A 21,055-nucleotide genomic window follows, 5' to 3' on the forward strand; every position below is an offset into this window, starting at 1 on the left:
CAGTCTTATCACATTAGCCGGCAATTCTTTCACACACTTCTCTATTAAAATAATACTTGTATATTCCTACAACATATCTCTGTTATTCAAGATTAACTTTGGTAATTTATAATTTACTAGTAAATCAATGAACATATTTAATATCTCAGTATCGGAGGGCTTTTATCAGAAGTCTATTTACTTGTGAAATTGTTCCAAATAACTTTCCTTATTCTAATGATGAATTGAGTGCTGCTCAAAATAGTACAAAAAGGAAGTACTATGAATCAGTCTTGGATTTTCACAATTTCCAGCATTTTTTCTAAGCCAAATAAAAGTGGTTTCTTTTTAGCTTTTTTAAGAAAAGAGGGTTGAAAAATAGTAACTGGTCCAGTTTTAATTTGTTGGGCTAAAACAATGTTTAAAAACCTGTGAAGTAGTTGATGGGGGGTGGGCAGTTTTCAGAAGATATTCACAGCGTTTACAAAAGAAGGTACAGAATTAAAATATCCAATTAGCATAATATTCTAAATATTCCCAATGAAACAGAATTTATAGTGCAAACAAGATTTCTCAGTCTCTGCACATCATGAAACAGATTGTGAACTCCGTAAAGCATCTGAAATGGGGACTGGCACAGGATGTCCCCCATATGCTTCCAGCCTCACACCCCTCTCCCTCCCACACTGCAGCCGATCACTATAGCAAGTGCAGCCCTCACCAGGCACTTCCCCTCTGAAGGGCAGCTCACCTGCCTTCAGAATGACTGCCGCTCCACGCAGCACCAGCAGAAAGCAGAGCCTCAGCAGGCCCCCAGCCTCTTGTGGGGCAATTCTTTCCACCTCCCATAGTAACTTGCATTGCCCCTCTAGCCCCACCCTTTACCGCCAAACAGCCATTCTCTTCCCTCACCAGGTAAAACAGCCTACCTTCATTTGCTTAGCCAAGTCATAATTGTGCTCAAGACTCAGTTCAGCCACAATTTACAAGAAGCCCTTCCTGAGATCCCAGGATGGCGGTGTTTTCAAAGCACCCTTGGCAATAAAACATAGAACTGACCTTGAAAAAGAAACTGTGCCTCCATTTTCTCATCTATAAATGGATATCTACCTTATAGGATCATGATGATTAAATGGCCTCATAAACACAGTGTGGTTAAATATCACCTAGTAAGCAGTATGCCTAATGGATCTTTATTTAGCTATTGTTCATCTATGCTTCCTTCCATTTTACTAGTGTCACAATAAATGTATCTACGTCCTACCAGAGTGAAAGCTGCCACTCATTCATCTTGTACTGCAGTGCCTAGCCTATGACAGGCAATCAGAAATATCTGGTGAACTAAAATAACTGTCTCTCACTAGGGCAACAGCAGGGAAGGTGAATGCAAGCTAGAGATCCCACTAACCCAGTTACAAATCCAGTCTCATCCATCCCCCGGCAGTGAGTCCTCACTGGGTTATGAAGCTCGCTCTCAACCCTTTCAGCCCAATTGAACTCCAATCATCAAGTCTTCCCACAAGCCCAGGCATCTAAGTTACCAGCTCACAGCAGGTCCGGTGGAAATTTAGAAGCAATGAATCGTAGAGAAAGAGAAAAGACTGTTTTCAGTGGAATTGGGATGACAGAGGAGTGACAGAGAAGGCAAAAATGAACAGAACCCGCCATCTGGGGTTATGTGGCAGGAAGTGAAGCTCCTTTCTCCCTGGACCTAACTTACCGTGTGAATAAGGAAACAGACTTGGCTTCACAGGGAAGCAAAGAGACGGCACACTTCAGGTCAACCTAACTTTTACTGTGCTTATCAATGAATTTTTTATTTAACAAAACATTATAATTTCAATGAAAATAGTTTTTTATTTACTTCAAGTGAACTAAAAAATATTCAACTGTGGAGATTTTTTTTTTGCTATGCATACAACCTGAGTAATGGAGTTCTAGACATGACTGCTATTAACACTATTGGGAAAGATCTAGAGATTTAATTCCTCAGGTATTTAATTTCTGAATTGGTAACAACACATCTATTATTTGTTCCTTTAATGAGTCAACAAAAACACTTCTTCTATCTTTCTTTTTAAACTTGGAAAAAGTAGAACATTAAGTAATTCTACTTAATTGTTTATTTTTATTAATATACTAGAAGCCCGATGCACGAAATTCGTGCAAGGGGCTCGGCCCTCGCAGCCCTGGCTTCGTCCGGAAGGACTTCCAGAAGGTGGTTCAGCTGTCTAGTCTAATTAGCATATTACGCTTTTATTATTATAGATAGCCAAGGTACTGAGATTTTTCCTGAGGCATTTATTCTTTTAAACAAGTAGATCAAATATGATTTCAAACAATACTGTTTTATTGAACATTTCTAACATACCAACTGGCACTTATATAACAGATTTAACCTTTAAAGTAAAAATAATTCACTGAATCATAAAAAACTAGCAGCCAAAAGTTAAAAGTGAACGACTAACTTTTACAGATAAATGTTCTGGCCAACAAAATTTAAGTTAATTTAAGAAGCAACTGATAAAGCAGTCTTCACACATCTAAGGAAAAACTCACTTGTTGAAATCCTTCAATCTGTGAAAATCTTCTAAAAGTACTACAAAGTAGTATGGTAACCTTAAGTACTAAAGAAAAACTAAGATTAAGAACTATCATCCCTATTTCATAAATAAAGTAATTGAAGGATTTGAACAGTATATTATACCAATTGTAAAATATTTGTTTCTCTTTTCAATAAATTTTTGTTTTTAAAAGAAGGTTTTGGAGTTTTACAAATGGGTATTGATATTAAGTAAACATCAGTATTTTGTTGTTGTTTTTTCATGTTCTAACCTCTATTCACAAGGATTTCAGGCAGCACATAGTAAAGTTTAATAAAACACAGATCTAAGTCAAAACAACATAAAGAGAAAAAAACTTTCATAACTATGAATCAATATATATTTTTATAATAAATTTTGCTTCCACTTCTCTGACAATGCAATAAAAAAGGCTGTTACAATTTACATTAAAATACAGAACATAGTTCTTCAAGATAAACAAGATTATCTGATAACAGCAAAATCCTATCTAATAAAAGAGTAATATGCAAATTGACCATCACTCCAACACACATGATGGCCACCCCCATGTGGACACAAGATGGCCTGCAGGGGAGGGCAGTTGGGGGTAACCAGGCCTTCAGGGGAGGGCAATTGGGGGGGACCAGGCCAACAGGGGAGGGCAGCTGGAGGGGACCAGGCCTGCAGGGGAGGGCAGTTGGCGGGGGACCAGGCCTGCAGGGGAGGGCAGTTGGGGGTGGGGGGGAACCAGGCCTGCAGGGCAGGGCAGTTGGGGGCGACCAGGCCTACAGGGGAGAGCAGTTAGGGGTGACCAGGCCTGTGGGGGGGTCCCTTGGGGGGAACCAGGCCTGCAGGGGAGGGCAGTTGGGGGGGACCAGGCCTGAATGGGAGCGCAGTTAGGGGTGACCAGGTCTGCAGGGGAGGGCAGTTGGGGGGTGGGGGACCAAGCCTGCAGGGGAGGGCAGTAGGGGGGAACCAGGCCTGCAGGGGAGGGCAGTTGGGGGTGACTAGGCCTACAGGGGAGAACAGTTAGGGGCAATCGGACCAGCAGGGGAAAAGTTAGGCATCAATCAGGCTGGCAGGCAGAGTGGTTAGGGGCAATCAGGCAGGCAGACGAGAGGTTTGGAGCCAGCAGTCCTGTATTGTGAGAGGGCAGTAGGACATCTCTTGAGGAGTTCCAGATTGGAGAGGGTGCAGACTGGGCTAAGGCGCGCGCGCACACGCGCGCGCACACACACACACACACACACACACACACACACACCGTGCACGAATTTTGTGCACTGGGCCTCTAGTAAATAATATAAAATGACAAATGATTAATGACATTGAAATGTAAAAAAGGATACAATTTATAATTACATGAAAACACTCTGGTAGTTCATAGATGTCTTAAACATTATATTACAATAAAACATTTTTAAGGCTCTTGTATATGTATTGATTGCTCATGCAAAATATTACTTATTCAACAGATTTCTTTCAAAGAAAATAAAATGTAATGCCATATTTTCCAAAAATATTTTCCCTACTAAAATACAAATAGCAAAAAACAAAGCACCCAACAATAAAATTAATTAATAAATGCAACACTATGGCTATAACTCAAAGTAATCAAACCAAAGGGGGAAAAAAGAGACTAAAAAAAAGCATACAAACATTCATATAAAGAATACATTCATATAAAATTCTAAAAAATGCAAGCTAATCAATATCATGGGTGTATCCATATGTCAAAATGCAGCAACAAACTTTAAGAAACATGTGCAGCTTATTCTATGTTAATTATACTTTATTAAAGCTGCTAAGACCCACATAAATATATTCACACACCCTCATGAAAAAAATGATAAGAAATGTGCAAAAAGCAGCCCTAATGGCTTGTTTTGGTCTTGATATATACTCCTCCATTAAAAGAAGCCAGAATCTCTGGAGAAATGGCCTGTTCCAGACTATGCACAAAATAAGCCTGGACTGCTGTGTCTAAAAGAAAGAAATTCAAAGCCTAATGAAACAATGATGCCAGCTTTAAAGGACTAAAATAAAATAAAATGCTACTACCCAAATCCCAAAGAAATAATTGATTCTCACCATATCTATAGCAAAAAGACTATTGTCGTCCCAGATATCTACTGAAATTGCTTCACCAATAAGTATCAAATCCTCCGCAAGCAATTCCAGAACTCTTATTATCATCTGTCTGCTACCTAGAAAAACAGCCAGGAGAAAGGGAAGAAAAAAGTTAACTTTCAAATCAATAGCTGAATGCCGTATTGCTCAATCTTCTAGTCATGCCCCCAAATTCCTGTTTCTCTTTAATATCTTATATGCTTTTAGAACTGTTGAAAGAGATAAACAGGGAAGCCACAATCGACAACCACCATTAAAGACTTCTGTTCTAATCATATGCTATTTAACTACTACGAATCAAATGTGCTCATAGTGGGAAAGATACTCAAGAAGAGCATAGCAGTAATTTAACTACAAGTATTGTGAGACAGATTCAACTAATTTTTCAAATTCAGAGACCATCCATGTCACATGGAACATGTGACAAAGCACCAGGACAGTTTAGAAAACACATTCTAAGGATTTTCTAAGGATTGGTACCAGAAGGCTTAAGCCTCGTCATAAAACTGTATTTCCTGCACAGAAGCTGCCTAGGAAGCTAAGCTTGGACTGGAGTAACTGAAGTATAAATGTCCATGCTGGCATTAGCTGAAGAAACTTGAAGTTCTATCTAAAATAGGTTCTCAAGCCTATGCTCACATTACTAGTAAACTCTAAAAATATTCCCAAAGGAACTGTGCCATTGGAGCCACACCCACCAGCGTAATGTCCTTCTCCATACAGCCATAATAACAAAGGAATGCCACAATCCACAATTCTAAGTGAGGCGGACATTCCTCAGCCTTCCTGTCCACATACCAAAGGTCAATTTCTAATGAATAAAAGTAAACTACCAGATCATTAGGGTCTAGATTAATCGTTTCATCAGAACAGCTTGAGAAAGTTCTTTTAGAAATCTCTTATGATATTGAACAATTATAAATTATACAATAATTTACCACAAAAGGGCAAAAGAACATTTAGAAAATTTTATGTACCAAGATACAGCTTTATAATTATCAATCTGACTTTTTACAGCAAATTAAGGAAAGGTTAAATGCAAAATCATTAAATCTAAAACTGTTCTTCTCAGTACACCATGAAGACAAACATATATACTTTATAATGCCAAGTTCAGATTTTCCTTCACCACATTATTGGTACCTGAATTACTATGTATCCTAACTCCCGGAAGCAAAGTCACTCCATCAGAAATTAGGTGTACAGTTTTCCTCAGGATAAAATAAAAATGTTAATGCTTTCCAAACAATACCTACCTCCCACTTTGCTCCCCATCACACTCAAGTAGGCAAAAAGTAGCCACAGGATTTAAAGAACCATTAGCATGTGATACGTCCTTTACTCAGCCAGTATAAATGAAAAAAAGGCAAAACTTATTAATCTTCTATTGATATCTCAACAAGTTTATCAATTACTGAAAATGTGTAGATTTAGAGAATAAAAATCATTATTGCTTCCAAATCTTTCTTTACCTTCAAAATGCAAAGTGCTTCAGAGAGTGGACTTTGCTTTCAAAAGAACCTTGGATCAAGTCTGTTCTTAGCTGTTTGACCTCGGATAAGTTTCTGAACGACTCCTGATTTGTAACATGGGGACAGAAGCAGTAACTACCACAATGGAAGGATAAAGTGGGCTGATTTGAGGAGAGCACGAAATAATGCACATGAACCCAAGCAGCTCAACTCGCAGTAACTGCTGTTTGATTGCTAGGCTATCCGCCACTCACCACTTTGGTATCTTTCTATCACTCGTCACTAACATTACAACTGCATTCCAGTGTATATTACAATACACCTTTGCAACTTTACCTAGTACCTTGGAAAGAAAATATTAAATGTTTGGGGTTTTTTTAGTTTTGTTATTTGTCTGGGTTTTTTATTTTGGGAAAAATTACTGCAAAGGTAAGAATCCAGTTGTAGGTGTGTTTCTAACATGCTCATAGCTGAAGTAACCACCGAGTAAAAAGAATGAACTGAGAGCAAATCAAAAGTTCCTAGGAAGCAAGAGCCAGAGATTTTTTTATTCTGGCCTATTCGTACGGCTCACCCTCTCTAAATGACTGCAGTTGCATGGATTTCTCAGTGATCACATTTAAAGCAGCCACACAGAGTGAAGCCCGTGCACAAACAGCCACAGATGGAAGGTGATACTCCATGGCACCACATTTCATTGAGAAATAATAAAGGCCATATTTTCTTAGGAATTTGTTCCCCAATAAATGCAGATTCTAAAGGTCCCGGCATAGACAGAAGATGAAAAAAAGAAAAATAAGAACACCAGAAAACAGTCAAAACAATCACAGGTTACATAAAAAGAACTATGATTTCACAAACAACAGACCTGTTCTCAAGAGAGGCACTGTGGACTCCAGGAGGCAGACACAGAACTGGGGAAGGCTGAGCTGCTGGAACTGCAGCTGCAGCATGTCTTCCGATTCCAGCTCGGGCAGGTCGATGTGTGCCACATCCAGAGGTGAGGGGACGGAAATCCTGGAGTTCACGAGCACATGACTGCTACTCCCGCTGTGAAACAAACAGGACAATCCCTGAATAAGGAGACGGCCCACACACAGATGGACTGCACTTCTGCGATGGGTGCACTGGGAGCCTCAGATTGGACATGAGTCTAATGCTTCATGTAACAACAGTTCTGGTCGGATTTGGAGAAACCCTGACAAAGTCATGACATTAAATTCCATCAACATGGCTCAAAATTGCAAATGAAACCAAAAATGCCTTCTATTTGACTTTTCAAACTGATGTTCTAGAAATGTATCAACATTCTTACAGTAGCAATCAACATTAGCAAAGATAGCCCATTCATTTAAGGAAAACTGGAAAATTCAAACATTCATTGCAAAGTTCTTCTGAAATCAACTCATAAAGTCAAAACTAGATAGTTCATATAGTTGACTAGATTTTCTGTGATTTCCACCAAATATTCTTAGTAAGCCAATGTTAACAACTGAAGAATACTAGAAAATGCCAGAAAAACATGAGAAACAGACTACTTCAGTTAGTACATTCAACATCACATAATATTTTTGAAAATACACCAAAAGATAAAACATCCCATCTCTGTTGGCTTTCTTTATAAAAAGATCCTTTCTTTGGGTGTAAAGTGGTAGGGTAGGGATAAATATGTATAGTAGGCCTGAACCTACGTTTGCAAAGACCCTAAAATTTTTGACTTTTAATGTCATCCACAAGTGAACCTGACAGAATTCCCCAAAGTGACGTTCTGTCACTTCTTCAATTTCCATATCCCAAACATTCCAAAAATATGGAAATAAGCCAAGTTCTCTCAAGCTCTGAAAGGTCCCATGAGGAAGTTGACACTCAGGAGTGAAAATCTACAAGCGGAGTGTATGCCTGTGTGCTGAGTACAGAGTTGCAATATAATATTTATGTCTTTCTGTGGGTCGTGATAAAAAAGGTATGAAAGACACTGGTTTAACCCAAGGCGATACCTGAGCTAATGTTACAAAGGAGAAGACAGAGAAAAATAATGATCTCCCTGTGAAATTAAAACACACACACACAAGCTAACCAGGCTTTCCCACAATCACCTGGACGACACTGCATCCCAATCCTGGCCATCTCCTCTAGGGCGCTGGCCTGTGCGTCCAACCACAGAAGGCCGGGGGCTGCTGCTTCCTGGAGAAGGGTTCTGAGAATGATGAGTAACTCTTACTTCATAGCAATAAGACAAAGAGGAATTTTGGGAAACTGTATCTGCAGGGGGGGAAAAAAAGAAGAAAATTATCCCTTAGTAGAGACAGATTACTGATTATGTAATATTTCTAACAAATTTAAGATCTTTTCTGCAAGTATTCACTCAGCACATCTAGGTTTCTATCTAGCCTGATTATATGAAGCCTTCTGGCCAACACTATTCACTTCTGACATAAGACTGCCAAGGCAGAACATCAGATCACACACTCCCTGCTGAAAACTCCCCAAGAAACCCATCTCAAACCACAGGCAAAAATTAACTCAAAATGAATCAGCAACCTAAATATGAGAGTTAAAATCCTGAAGCTAAAAGAGAAATATAGGGATAAATAAATCTTCATAACCTTGGATTTGGCAATGGATTCTTAATGACACCAAAAGCACAAACAACCAAAGAAAACATAAACTGGACTTCCTCACAATTAATAGTCCCATAAGTCAAACAAAGTACATTATGAAAAAAGTGACAACCTACAGAATGGGAGAAAGTATTTGCAAATTTTATATCTAATAAGGATTTAATAACCAAGATATATTAAAAACTCCTAAAACTCAACAACAAAAAACTAATTTAAAGTTAGGCAATGGACTTCAACAAACATTTCTCCAAATCTATATATATAAAAGACTAATCGACCAAATGACTGGTTGCTATGATGCACACTGACCACCAGGGGGCAGGCACTCAATGTAGGAGCTGCCCCTGGTGGTCAGTGTGCTCCCACAGCCAACCTTCCGTGGCCCTCCCCGCAGCCGGCTGGACCCAATCGGCCCCCTAAGGGTTGGCCAGCCAACCTCCTATGGCCCCGATTGCCGGCCAGGCCAAGGGACCCCACCCATGCACGAATTTGTGCACTGGGCCTCTAGTAAGATATATGAAAGGCCAATAAGCATAAGAAGAGTCACCAAGGAATCACTAGTCATTAATCAATAGTCAGGAGGGAAATGCAAATCAAAACCACAATGAGGTACCATTTCACACCTACTAGGATGACTATGATTAAAAAAAGGAAAATAACAAGTGTTGGTAAGATATGGAGACACTGAAAACTTCATAAATTGTTGGTGGGAATGTAAAATGGTGCAGCCACTGTGGAAAATAGTGTGACGGTTCCTAAGAAAGTGAAAAATAGAATTAACATATGACCCAACAATTCCACTCTCACCCAAATGAATTGAAAACGGGGCTTGAACAGATATGCCAATGTTCACTGAAGCATTATTCACAATAACAAAAGGTAAGAACATAAGAGTCCATCAGCACATGAGTGAATAAACAAAATGTGGTATATACATAGAATGGAAAATAGTTTAGTCATAAAAAGGAAGTCCTGGAATATGCTACAATGTGGATGAACCTTGAAAATATTTTGCTAAGTGAAATAAGCCAGGTTCTAATTGTATGGATTACACTTGTACTTAGAATAAACAAATTCAGTAGACTAGAGCAGTGATTTTCAACGAGTGTGCCACAAAAAATTTTAAAACATGTACTACCCGACTACTTAGTTAGGGGCACTAACCTCTTTTCCCTTAGACTGTCAAATAAAAAAATGACAACAGCCAACACAATAACAGCCATCCTATGTGAATGAATCAAAATTATACCCCTTTTTTTTGTCAGATTGGCAAAAATCACTGGACTAGAGATTACCAGGGGCTGCAGGAGGGATTAACGGTGAAGCATGATCACCAATCACTCTAAGTTAGTATTCAACTTTCAAAGCATATGGCATAAGTGCACTGAAATACTACCAGTAATTTGTAAAGTTTTGAGAAGGCCAGCCTAGTACTATATTTGTCCATTAGGTGGTGCTTTTTCCATGAAAAGTCAGGCACTATGATGATATAAAACTCTGACAACATCAAAAGTCGCATAAAAATAGTTGTCATAATATAAAGATCAGTATTTTCAACCCAAACAATTTATTAACACAACATAATTTACTAAAATACCCAAACAGCTGGGCTCAGAAACCTAATCCCTGGCTTCCAACAACACTTTTCTTTTCTTTATTAATTAAGGCAGTGGTTCTCAACCTTCCTAATGCCACAACCCTTTAATATAGTTCCTCATGTTGTGGTGATCCCCAATATCATTGTTATAAATTGAACATAATTAAAGCATAGTGACTAATCACAAAAACAATATGTAATTATATATGTGTTTTCCGATGGTCTTAGGCAACCCCTGTGAAAGGGTTGTTCGACCCCCAAAGGGGTCATGACCCACAGGTTGAGAACCGCTGGATTAAGGTATTACCTATGTGTCCTTATCACCCCATTTTCGTCGTCCCTCCCCCCCGCTCCCCCCCCCCCCCACCAAGGTGATCATTAGCTGAGGAATGAGGAATGGGAGTTTAGCTTGTGACAATGTACATACAGTAATCCCTAACAGTATGTATAATGGGGTTCTTTCTCAGAAGAATCTGCAAAGACCACCCGTGACTAATGGATAAATAAACATAAACACCTTGTTTGCTAGAGAAAAAGCCTGGATCTCGGTAGAAGTGAAGTCTATGTCGTAAACACATGCATAGCTGCTGCAAGCAGGACACCGACTGCAGTGCCAAGCGAGGTGTCCCCTCGCCTCCGAAGGCCAGCTTCAGCAGAGAGAACAGGCTCTGAAATGAAGAAGAACCATAAAAATGATCACGGAAACCAAATGCTCAACTTCAAAGGAGGATGTGAAGCTGAAGGAAGGGTAGATGAATAATCAAAGGAAATAAGCTGCCAAATATTTTTAAGACAAGAAACAGAAATGGGCAAAAGTCACTTGGCATAATGCAAGAATAAGGGTCAAAATAAAATTAAATGTGAATAGAACGGTCAGTGTTGCTTCCATCTAAAACCTGTTAGGTAAGCACCTATTCTGAGAGAACACAGGTATTAAGTATTACTCCCCATTCAGGACATGAAGTTTCACAGTACTTTTTAAAAAACACATCAAGGTTTCCACATCTCAAACAGCTAAATCAGTTTACTACGTTTTGGTAATTAATAGCTTTTCCTCTGCTATCATCTGACAGCGGCCATAGTATGGATTAATAGCTGCCATTATTCACTGGCATGATTTTCAGCCCCGTGATTGTGAAGCTGCAGATATGCCCCAATCCCAGCCCTGGATCCCAGTGCCTCTACTGTGCAAGTCTGGGTCCCAAGGCCTCTGCTGTAGAAGCAACAGACCAGACTGCAAAGAACCCATCTTCATTGCTCGCTATCACGTTTCCTCAGCATCCAGCACTGTGCCTAACAGGTACCAGATAATCAGAGAGACAAGCTATTCTTAATGTTCGGAGGGTTCCTGCTGCCTAACCTCAACTTCCAAAGTCTACTAGTATTCACCCTTTAGGTGACCCAGAAGTGGTAAATTCAGAGTGGCCAAATTGGACTACATGTGTCAAATGAGACTACCTCCTATCAGAAGAAATATCACTATCCAAATAAATTAGAGAACAAGTGGTTTAAACACTCTATCCTTTAAATATGGTAGTGCACAAGTCTTTCCTAAGGACTGCTATGTTGCAAATTTTGTTTCCTCCCAAAAGTTCTCTATTTCAAAAGCTAAAACAATTAAAGAGGATACACACCTGAACAATGTTCGGCCTTTGAAGGAAAATCTCAGCAGGAAAATCTTGCATGATAACGTCCTTCAACAGTTCACAGGTGTTCCAGATCAAAGTGTGGTTACTACTTCTTAGAGAGCTACAAAAGAGCATTATTCATTTTTAAAAAGAGTTTACCTATCCTGATTGTAAGTCACTGAGTAGCAAATGACTCTACTCACATCCTCCAGGTCTCAGCCAAGACATCACTTCCCCTGGGAAGCCTTCCTTGATCTGTTCCCTAAACAATAAACAACTGTGGGCAGGTGCTTCTTCCACAGCCCTATACTGTATCTCAGTGGTTCTCAACCTTGGCTGCACATTAGAATCACCTGGGAATCTTTTTAAAATCCTGATTTCTGGGCCTCATCCTCTGGAAATTCTGTTTCTTTGTTATGGGGTGGGGCCACAACATTAGTAACAAAGGAAAAGAATTACCGGAGGATGAGACCCAGAAATCAGGATTTTAAAAAGATTCCCAGGTGATTCTAATGTGCAGCCAAGGTTGAGAACCACGGCTGTATCTGCTGCTATGTCAACTGCGTGCTTTGTACCCCCACTAGACCCTCCTAAAGATGGCATGCCCAGAGCCTATCACAATGCTACTACATGACATTAAGGAGGTCAAAGGGCACATGACATCTGTTATGTGAATTAAGAAATAAGACAGAAAAAAATAACAGCAACTATAGAGTTTAATTATAGGAATTAGGCTCTTTGCTGCTCTTCTCTATTCTAGGTGACTCAAGCTGGAAGGCCCCTCTTATCCTGTACAGAGGATATCCCTCAAGTTCTCAGACAATATTCTCCCTCCTAGGGATGTAGCAGTGGTTCACCGTCCACCCCAAGAAACCAACCCCCAAGATATTAACCCTCCTCTCTCAGCTCAGCTCCAGTCCACCATCCACCATGCCCCACCATAGGTGTGCACTGGACAGCATCTCTCTCCCTTAGGGACTGACTCAGAACTGCCAGATCATGTTCGTCCTGCCCCTTTCCCATGTGCAGCTACCTCTTCAATATGTTGTTCCAAGAGAGTTTACTGAAGCCTCAGAAGTGCCATCAGCAAAAATCATTTCACAGCATCTTCCTGTCTCTGGCCCTAATGCTAGCAAGTTGGTCTTTATTCTCCAGATGTGTGTGTGTGCGCCCACAAACACGCAAACACACACACACACACACACACACAAACACTACTCATTTGTTGTAGTATTCACAGAAATTAAAGTTTCAGAAAAAAAGAAAAAAGAAACTAGACATTAATATACTCTCCCAATTTCTATATATCAACTGCCTATGTTGGGGTTGGGGGTAATGACCAATTAACATCCATTACATAAGATCAGTGGTCCCTAACCTATCCCTAAGCCCAATTTGAAATAAATATATTGTCTACTAAAAAGACTGCATTTATGCTTAATTTCTCCATTTTCATTAAGCAAGACACAGCAATGGTCAATGGGAGACTGGTAAATCAGAGATGACTAATGAGCACACGAGACTTCAGCCACAATGTGCAGCCTGATTAGAGGCAAACAGGAATTTTCTGGCTTACATTCTGAAATACTGAAAATCATTCATATCGTCCCATTACTCCATTCACAGCCACTTGTATCTTTCTTCCTGCTGAACTTGTATAGTAATAACTACCAGGTGCAAGGCTAGAAGTGAAGCAACAATAGCTGAACCACATCGGGCACTGTACCTTTCATTAGAGGAGAGGACGTGTCTGTCAGTTGTGGTCAGGGGTAGCCACGGAAATGTAGAAAACTTCAAACACCTCGTAGTCTGAGTCGCTGGTAATGGAAGAGCACAACTTACACGATCAAAGAAGACAATGTTGACAGACTCACCTTTAAACTAAGTCCCCAAATGAAGTTACATATACAGGAACCTACAGTGCACCAAACAAGGCCAGCTGCAAATGTATTCACCCTCAAGATAAACAACAGAGCACACTTTTCATATTTTAAACAGAACTCATAGGTTATAATTAGAAGAGCACTAAACACAAACCCATACTGAATGACATTTAGTTTCTTTTTTTTTTAATTTAAATTTATTGTTTAAACCAGTGGTCGGCAAACTACAGCTCATGAGCCACATGTGGCTCTTTGGCCCCTTGAGTGTGGCTCTTCCACAAAATACACGTGCGGGCACGCATGTACAATTGAAACTTTGTGGCCCATGCGCTGAAGTCGGTATTTTGTGGGAGAGCCACACTCAAGGGGCCAAAGAGCCGCATGTGGCTCGCGAGCCGAAGTTTGCCGACCACTGGTTTAAGTATTACATGAGTCTCCCTTTTCCCCCATTGACCTCTCTCCCCGGCTGCTTCCATGACATTTAGTTTCAATTATATTTTCTATTTTACTCTTGACCAGAACACAGAGCACAAATTTAACATAAAAAGAACTGATATTTGGAGTCCTTTAATTACAGACATTTAAAATGATAAAACAATCACATACTATATCTAATTAGTCATGTTTAAATATCCTAAATGGTGTTAGATGTTTAAACCTCTTTGAAGATGAGTTCAAAACTATAAGGTTGAAAATCAAATATCTTCAACCTCAAAGAAGATTAAAAGAAATACTAGAAGCCAACACAATTTTAAACTACCACTGTTCAAACTATTTTTTAATAGGCTTATTTCCCCAGGTTTATTGAGATATAATTGACATCTAAAACTGTATAAGTTTAAGGTGTACAACACGATGACTTAATACACATACACTGCAAAATGATTATCACAGTAGAGTTAGTTTACCTCTCCAACCTCTCACATAATTACCAATCATTTCTTGTGGTGAGAATATTGAAGATCTATTCTCTTAATGTTTTTTAGCAGATTTTATATAATACAAGTTAAGGTAGCAACACTGAGAAGTAGGATCTACAAAAGCCCTTCCAAATGATAAACAGTCCTTCTTCCTAATGCTTTGAAAAGAGCATGGAATCTTTAAATTCAGGTAATTATTAATTTCACAAATAAAGCACAACTGCGTCTTTTAAAAGTGCTAAAATAAAAGCAGGGTTTGCTTTCTCAGGGAAAAGCAAGAGGTGGGTAGAGGGAAGGATAGGCTTACACTGCACATAAAAATGTGTCCAAAACAAGACAGACCACTAATCCACAGGCTGCAACTCACCTGCAAAAGCATTCCCACCACAAGTGTCCTTATTGTATTCAGCAGCTTCACCCAAGTAGTACGCTCTGCTCCCTTCAGACACCTCTCACTGCCACTCACTTAAGCCTCTCAGCCACACACACAAAGGACCATCTCAAATCCAAAGCTCCCTATAAGCCTAACAAAATTTTTCCAGAAAGGGAAGATGAAGTATTTTAACAGCTGAACAAGTTTTCTGTTCTATCTTATGCTATTATTCAACTTGAGAATCTCTAAGGAACCTTTTGAATAACAAGCATCCAAACTAAGTTCAACTGAATCCCCATCTCAGCAGATATCCCCTAGAACACACATTTTTTCCAACCACACAGGCAATAAAATGTGAAGCACTTGATTACTTAAGCATTCCTAACCGCCAGGGGCACCTAGGATAAAGGTCCCATCTTTTCTAAGCCTCAGTGTCCTCCTCAGTAAAATGGGGACACTGATAAGAATCTCATGGGGTCCCCATGAGGATTCACTTATGCAGAGTATACACTGAGTGCCTAATACATTGTTGGCATCGTTCTGCACAGGGGATAAAGCAGTGTTTGCAGCTATCACTAAGCTTATTGTGACAGAAACAAGAAGGAAATAAACATATAACTTCAGATCATGATAAGTGTTAGGAAGAAAACTAAACAGAAAGTGTTCACTGGCTAGGGTCCTCAAGAAGGTCTCTTTAAGGAGGTGGCATGTGAACAGAGAAGGACACAGCCAGACACAAAAAGACCCAGAAGAGCTCTCTAAATAGAACTCTAGAATCAGTGGATGCTGGGATAAAGATAAATAAAGAAATGAAGAAGACGCTGAGTGTTGGCTTGAGTGAATGGACAGACGGTACACTGAGTGAGCTGGAGAATGAGATGAGGAATGCATAGTGCACAGCACGGTCCCTGATGAAGGGTTTGTGTCCAACAAGCAATGCAAGTACTCCTGCCACCATTACCACCCACCTATGCAGTTGCTCAAATGCAGTTAAATAACATAAAATGTTACCATTTAGACTCTACATCCTAAACTAGTTTGAGGAAACTGAAACACTCAGCTTGGTGCTGAAACATTCGAGTGTGCACACAATGTGTCTTCACAACAATACGTAAACGTACATTAATTTCTGCTGTACCAGGTCAGCAGGATCTACTTCCCTACATGTACTCACCCACGGGTGCTGGAGGCACTTCCATCTGCTGGAAATGACTTCTGTCTTGAGGAAAATATCCTGTTAAGATTTCAGGTGGCTGTGGCAATTCTGAAAAGAAAATAGATATTACCGCATGTATTATTATTTCTGATTCATTATTTGCTACAAGTGAAAGGTACTCATTTCAATTATTGTTTTCTCTGACTAGGAAGATAATCCAGTTTTTTTTTCTCTGAATAGTCTGTCTTCCTAAAGAGGTAAAAAATGTGAATGTTGAGCCAATTTCAAATTGAGGGGTTTTTTTCTCCCTTTTTCTTTTACCATTAATATAATTATTTGTTAGAATGAAAATATCTACAATGTACAGGAAGAATCTGTTACAAAGTGTTTATTCAAGAACTGTTCATCTCTGCTTCTAAGTCCATCTCCTTCTTCTCTTGTGCTCCAATTACATAGTTCCTGGTCACTACAATTTTCATTAGTATCTTTTTTAAAAGTTGTCAAAGTCAAAGAGGTCAAGCACTATCTTTCAATGCCTTTCATGATTCTATCACATGATTACATATTCAGCGGTGCAGATGCAATGACAATGAGAATGAGAAAAAGGCTAAAACTAAATTTTCTAATTTTCTGTTTGATGTTTTCACAACAGTAGTTCTTAATATTAATACAGATATTGAAAATTTGCCTTAGACCATACTTCTAACCTAATCTGTAAGGAACTACCCTTGAAAATTCACAATTTAAGATTCTACTTTATTTGTTATGGCTTAGACAGAAATTGTAAAATCTGTTGTTAAAAATCACAATCATGCAAAAAGCCAATAAATGGCATTTACCACTGTTCTTGTTAACAGTGATACCAACAGTCACAGCAATAGCAGTACAGCACTGATACAGAGAAAAATATGGTAGCAGAAACACTTTTTATACTTTTACCACCCCATTACATAAATTTTATGGGCCTTTTTTTTTCTTTGAATCAATTCAAATGCCTTCCATATTTAAGGCACTCTATTGGGCATAAAATAGCAAGAACACAAATAGAGCCACCAACAGCTCTACGGCTAATAGATGTCGGGCCTCATGCTGAGCTCTTTTCAGGCACTGGCTCATTTAATCCTCACAATAATATTATAAGATGTTCTTTCTCACTGTCCCAATTTTGGGATGAGAAAACTAAAGGCTGAAGCTGTTAAGAACCTTAGCCAAGGTGACAAAATTAATGGCAGAACTGGGACTGAAATCCATGTCTCTTTGACTCTGATTTTATACACTATACCATGTGCAGCTCATTTTGATTGGACCCCATAAAAAAAATCGTGATATTAACATACCCCTACATGAAAAACAGTCAAAAAATGCAAGTGTAAAATATTGAGAAAAATCTCTAGCTCATGATAACGAGTGCTCAAAAAAAAATTCTGTTATTGTTAAAGAAATAATGTGTCAAACTGGTCTTACAAAAAGAAAACCTTTTAGGCCCCTTCCCCCAAAAAGCAATAAATACAGCCCAGCCGGTGTGGCTTGGTAGTTGAGCATGGACTCATGAACCAGGTCACAGTTCAATTCTGATCAGGGCACAAATCGGGTTTCAGGCTCAGGCTCAATCCCCAGTAGGAGGCAGGGCAGGAGGCAGTGAATAGATTATTTTCTCTCATCATTGATGTTTCTCTCTCTCCCTCTCCCCTCCTCTCTCTGAAATCAATAAAAACATATTTTAAAAAAACACAATAAATACAAATGTATCCTCCTCTGAGTGACAGTAGAGGAGAGAAAAAAGGTCAAGCTCATGTAAGTTAACACAAGAAAAATAAGTTGGAGGGGGGTTTTTTTTTTTTTTATCTAAGGTCCCTTTCCTTAGAATTAAACACTAGTACCAATATATTTATAGTTTAACCGAATGCATCAGAATGATTCCAAAGAGTTACCAATCTGATCGGTCTGGTAAGATGCAGAGCACAGTGCAGGGACTTCTGAAGGAAGAATAAAAAGTCCATCCAGAATGCCATCGATTTCAGCCTGTAGATTCGGCTCCACGTTAGCACGAAGTTTAGATAAGAATTCGACTGCACCAAGATCAACCAAATGCTGGACTGCTGGGGAATACTGAAAGCATAAGAGTGTCTTGTGAACAACAGTATATGTCAAAGTCTCTAGACTTCATCTTACAGCACTTGGGTATACCAGATGCTCCTTTTTTAAAAACTAAATCTTGCACTGAAATACCCAAAAGTAAAGAACTTCGATGAATAGGACATAGGTGTACAGAGACATAAAACACTTAATAACACCTACGAGAGAAAAACCCAGACACTGAACACTATAATTCCTACTTATTATTTCTGTCCACTGACATTCACCCTATCTCTCCTACCTCCAAAGGATGCAAAGCAGTAAGAATCACCCTCGCCCTAGCCAGTCTGGCTCTGTGGGTAGAGTGTTGGCCTGTGGACTGAAGGGTCCTGGGTTCGATTCCAGTCAAGGGCACATGCCCAGGTTCGGGGTCATCCCCAGTGTGGGGCGGCAGGAGGCAGCCAATCAATGATTCCCTCTCATCATGATGTTTCTCTCTCCCTCTCCCTTCCTCTCTGAAATCAATAAAAACACACATTTAAAAAAATCACCCAAGACTACACAGCGATTGGCAGTTTTGAACGGTTAAACTTGCAATTTGACATCTGACTCTGGCAACTAACTATTCTCAAGATACGCTGAGGAACACAGATCTGAAAAACAAATATAGGAAAGGAATGTAACACCCCTTGTGAGATTAATCGTGGTCTGTAACATGATCTCTAAACGAGTCCTTTGTCATAGGGACCCGTCCAATTTTTAACATGCAAAATAACAGAACACAAGGAAAAACAGAATGACAGCTATTAACCTCCCCCGATGATTCCAAAACCCAGAATCCACCAGAACTCAGGAGATCGGTGTCACTTCAGAGCACAGTGGCGACAAGGTGAGATTTAACATCACAAATCAAAGAAAAAGAAGACATGGCCATATAACCAAATGAGTGAAAATGCACCGCCCCCGGTTGTTTTTCAAAAACCTTTTACATGAACTTTCCAACAAATGCTCCTGTGCAATGACTAAGAAACACTCGCTCCTCCGATCCCTTATGTCAAGATGCTCCTACCTTCACCAGCCGGTTCAGAAGGCTGAGCACCTCTGCTTTCATGGGGACGGACGGGAAGTTGAACCACTGCAGCAGGTGCACGAACAGCAGCCGGTCCTGGGCCAGGTCGGCGGCGCCGATCAGGTTGAGCTCCACCTTGCAGAGCACGGTCCGCAGCGCGCGCTCGCGGATCTCCGCCAGCTGGTGACCTGCCGGGGACACGCCGCTCGCAGCCGGTCCACTCCCCCCAGCCCCCAGCCGCCCACCCGCAACCTGCCCCGACTCCGTGGTTACGCAGGACCGGGGGCGAGGGGAAGGGGGGCGCAGGGTCAGAGGGCGGGGTCGGCGGGGTCAGGAGGACAGAAAGAAACCAATGCTTCCACCAGCTGGGCCGCTGGTGCTCTCGGGCCACGCACTGCGGCGTTGACACCAAGTCCGACAGGGGTCCCCGGGGACTGCTCTAGCCAAGCCGGGACCAGAAAGGAAACGTGACACGGCCATTCTCAGCCAGTGGCAACGACAGGAGGACGAATCCAGCGAGGGCGGCTCTGACTGTTACCGAGTTTCCTGATGAGCCCCGTCAAAACCATCGCGTCCCGCTCCACCAGCCGCCGCCGGAGAATTAAACCGCCGCGCCACAGCGTCCGGCCACGATGACTGTCCCCCCGGAAACTCCGGCCGTGGGACAGCGGGTTCCGCTACTCCGGGGCGAACCACCCGACCAGTGAGAGCCATTCGGCGAACTGCTCCCGGCCCTGCGTCCCAAGAGGAGCTTGCGGGTTTTTCTATAATGACTACCACGCAGTTTACAGACAGCCGTCTCGCAGGTAGGGACCGGAAAGAATGAGGAGGCAAGCAGAGGTGAAACGGGCTTTGGCCGCTGGGCACGTCGGGACTTGTAGTTCTAGGCCCAGCCGTGCTCCGGTCCAGGAATTCCGGGCCTGCCACCGCGCCCGCCTGCCTGGGTTCCCGCGTCTGAGCGCGGGCTCCTGGCAGAACCCCAGCCCAGCCCTGCACCCTCGCTCTGCGGGGATTCGCTTATGAACCTGCCAACCTGGGTTCTCGGGGCCCAGAACTTTACAGTTTAGAATGCAGAGTTTTGTTTTGTTTTGTTTTGTTTTGATTCCCTTACTCCGCGTTACTAAATAACTTACCCTTTTTTAACTATGTAATGTTCCTCCAAAGTCAAGCAGTGTGTCGGATAAGTTTAGTTAAAACAAGCAAGTCACAAGAGAGGAGAAATGGGGAAAAGGAGATAAGAGAGCAGAAAAAGGGAGCTGCAGGCAGAAGTAAAATTGGGTAAAGGGGGGCCGAGTAAAGGTTTGGATTCGTATTTGAATGCACCAAAGTTGACTTTTGCACTGACAGACGTGAACAAAGAGGGGAAACATTCTAAGCAATGGGAAAGCAAGGACAAAATTGAATTTGTAAAAGGGTTTGCATTTTAGAGAACATTTTATCTCACTGACCTTTTCAGTTTCCTGGGAAAGGGATGTCTAGGCAGCTATTCCCATTCCTATTTTGCAAAAAAAAAAGGGGGTGGGGGGGGAGGGGGGAGTGGAGGGGGTTGAAAATCAAAGAAGTGCCTCGGCCAAGGTCGCATCAACT

At 40.9% G+C, this 21,055-nt stretch overlaps 1 protein-coding gene across 4 annotated transcripts in view; it reads right to left on the minus strand.

The window, feature by feature from the left end:
• Positions 1-20,211, minus strand: part of RTTN (rotatin) — a 113,520-nt gene extending 93,309 nt beyond the window's left edge. For 3 of the 4 annotated variants that reach the window (XR_009454118.1, XM_059706355.1, XM_059706352.1), the window contains exons 1-10: positions 20,007-20,113; positions 19,469-19,656; positions 18,255-18,432; positions 16,342-16,431; positions 13,718-13,808; positions 11,998-12,112; positions 10,881-11,031; positions 8,242-8,407; positions 7,014-7,195; positions 4,635-4,750 (exon numbers count right to left, since the gene is read on the minus strand). Coding sequence is in view for 3 of the 4 variants with exons in the window: in XM_059706355.1 (XP_059562338.1) it covers positions 4,635-4,750; positions 7,014-7,195; positions 8,242-8,407; positions 10,881-11,031; positions 11,998-12,112; positions 13,718-13,808; positions 16,342-16,431; positions 18,255-18,432; positions 19,469-19,656; positions 20,007-20,037 (1,308 nt within the window). In the remaining variant the exon portion in view is untranslated. Of the gene's footprint in view, positions 1-4,634; positions 4,751-7,013; positions 7,196-8,241; positions 8,408-10,880; positions 11,032-11,997; positions 12,113-13,717; positions 13,809-16,341; positions 16,432-18,254; positions 18,433-19,468; positions 19,657-20,006 lie in introns of all 4 variants that reach the window. The other variant, XM_059706353.1, reaches the window with a different exon arrangement.
• Between the last annotated feature and the right edge of the window lie 844 nt (positions 20,212-21,055).

This window comes from Myotis daubentonii, chromosome 8, assembly GCF_963259705.1.
Source record: "Myotis daubentonii chromosome 8, mMyoDau2.1, whole genome shotgun sequence".
NCBI lineage: Eukaryota > Metazoa > Chordata > Mammalia > Chiroptera > Vespertilionidae > Myotis > Myotis daubentonii.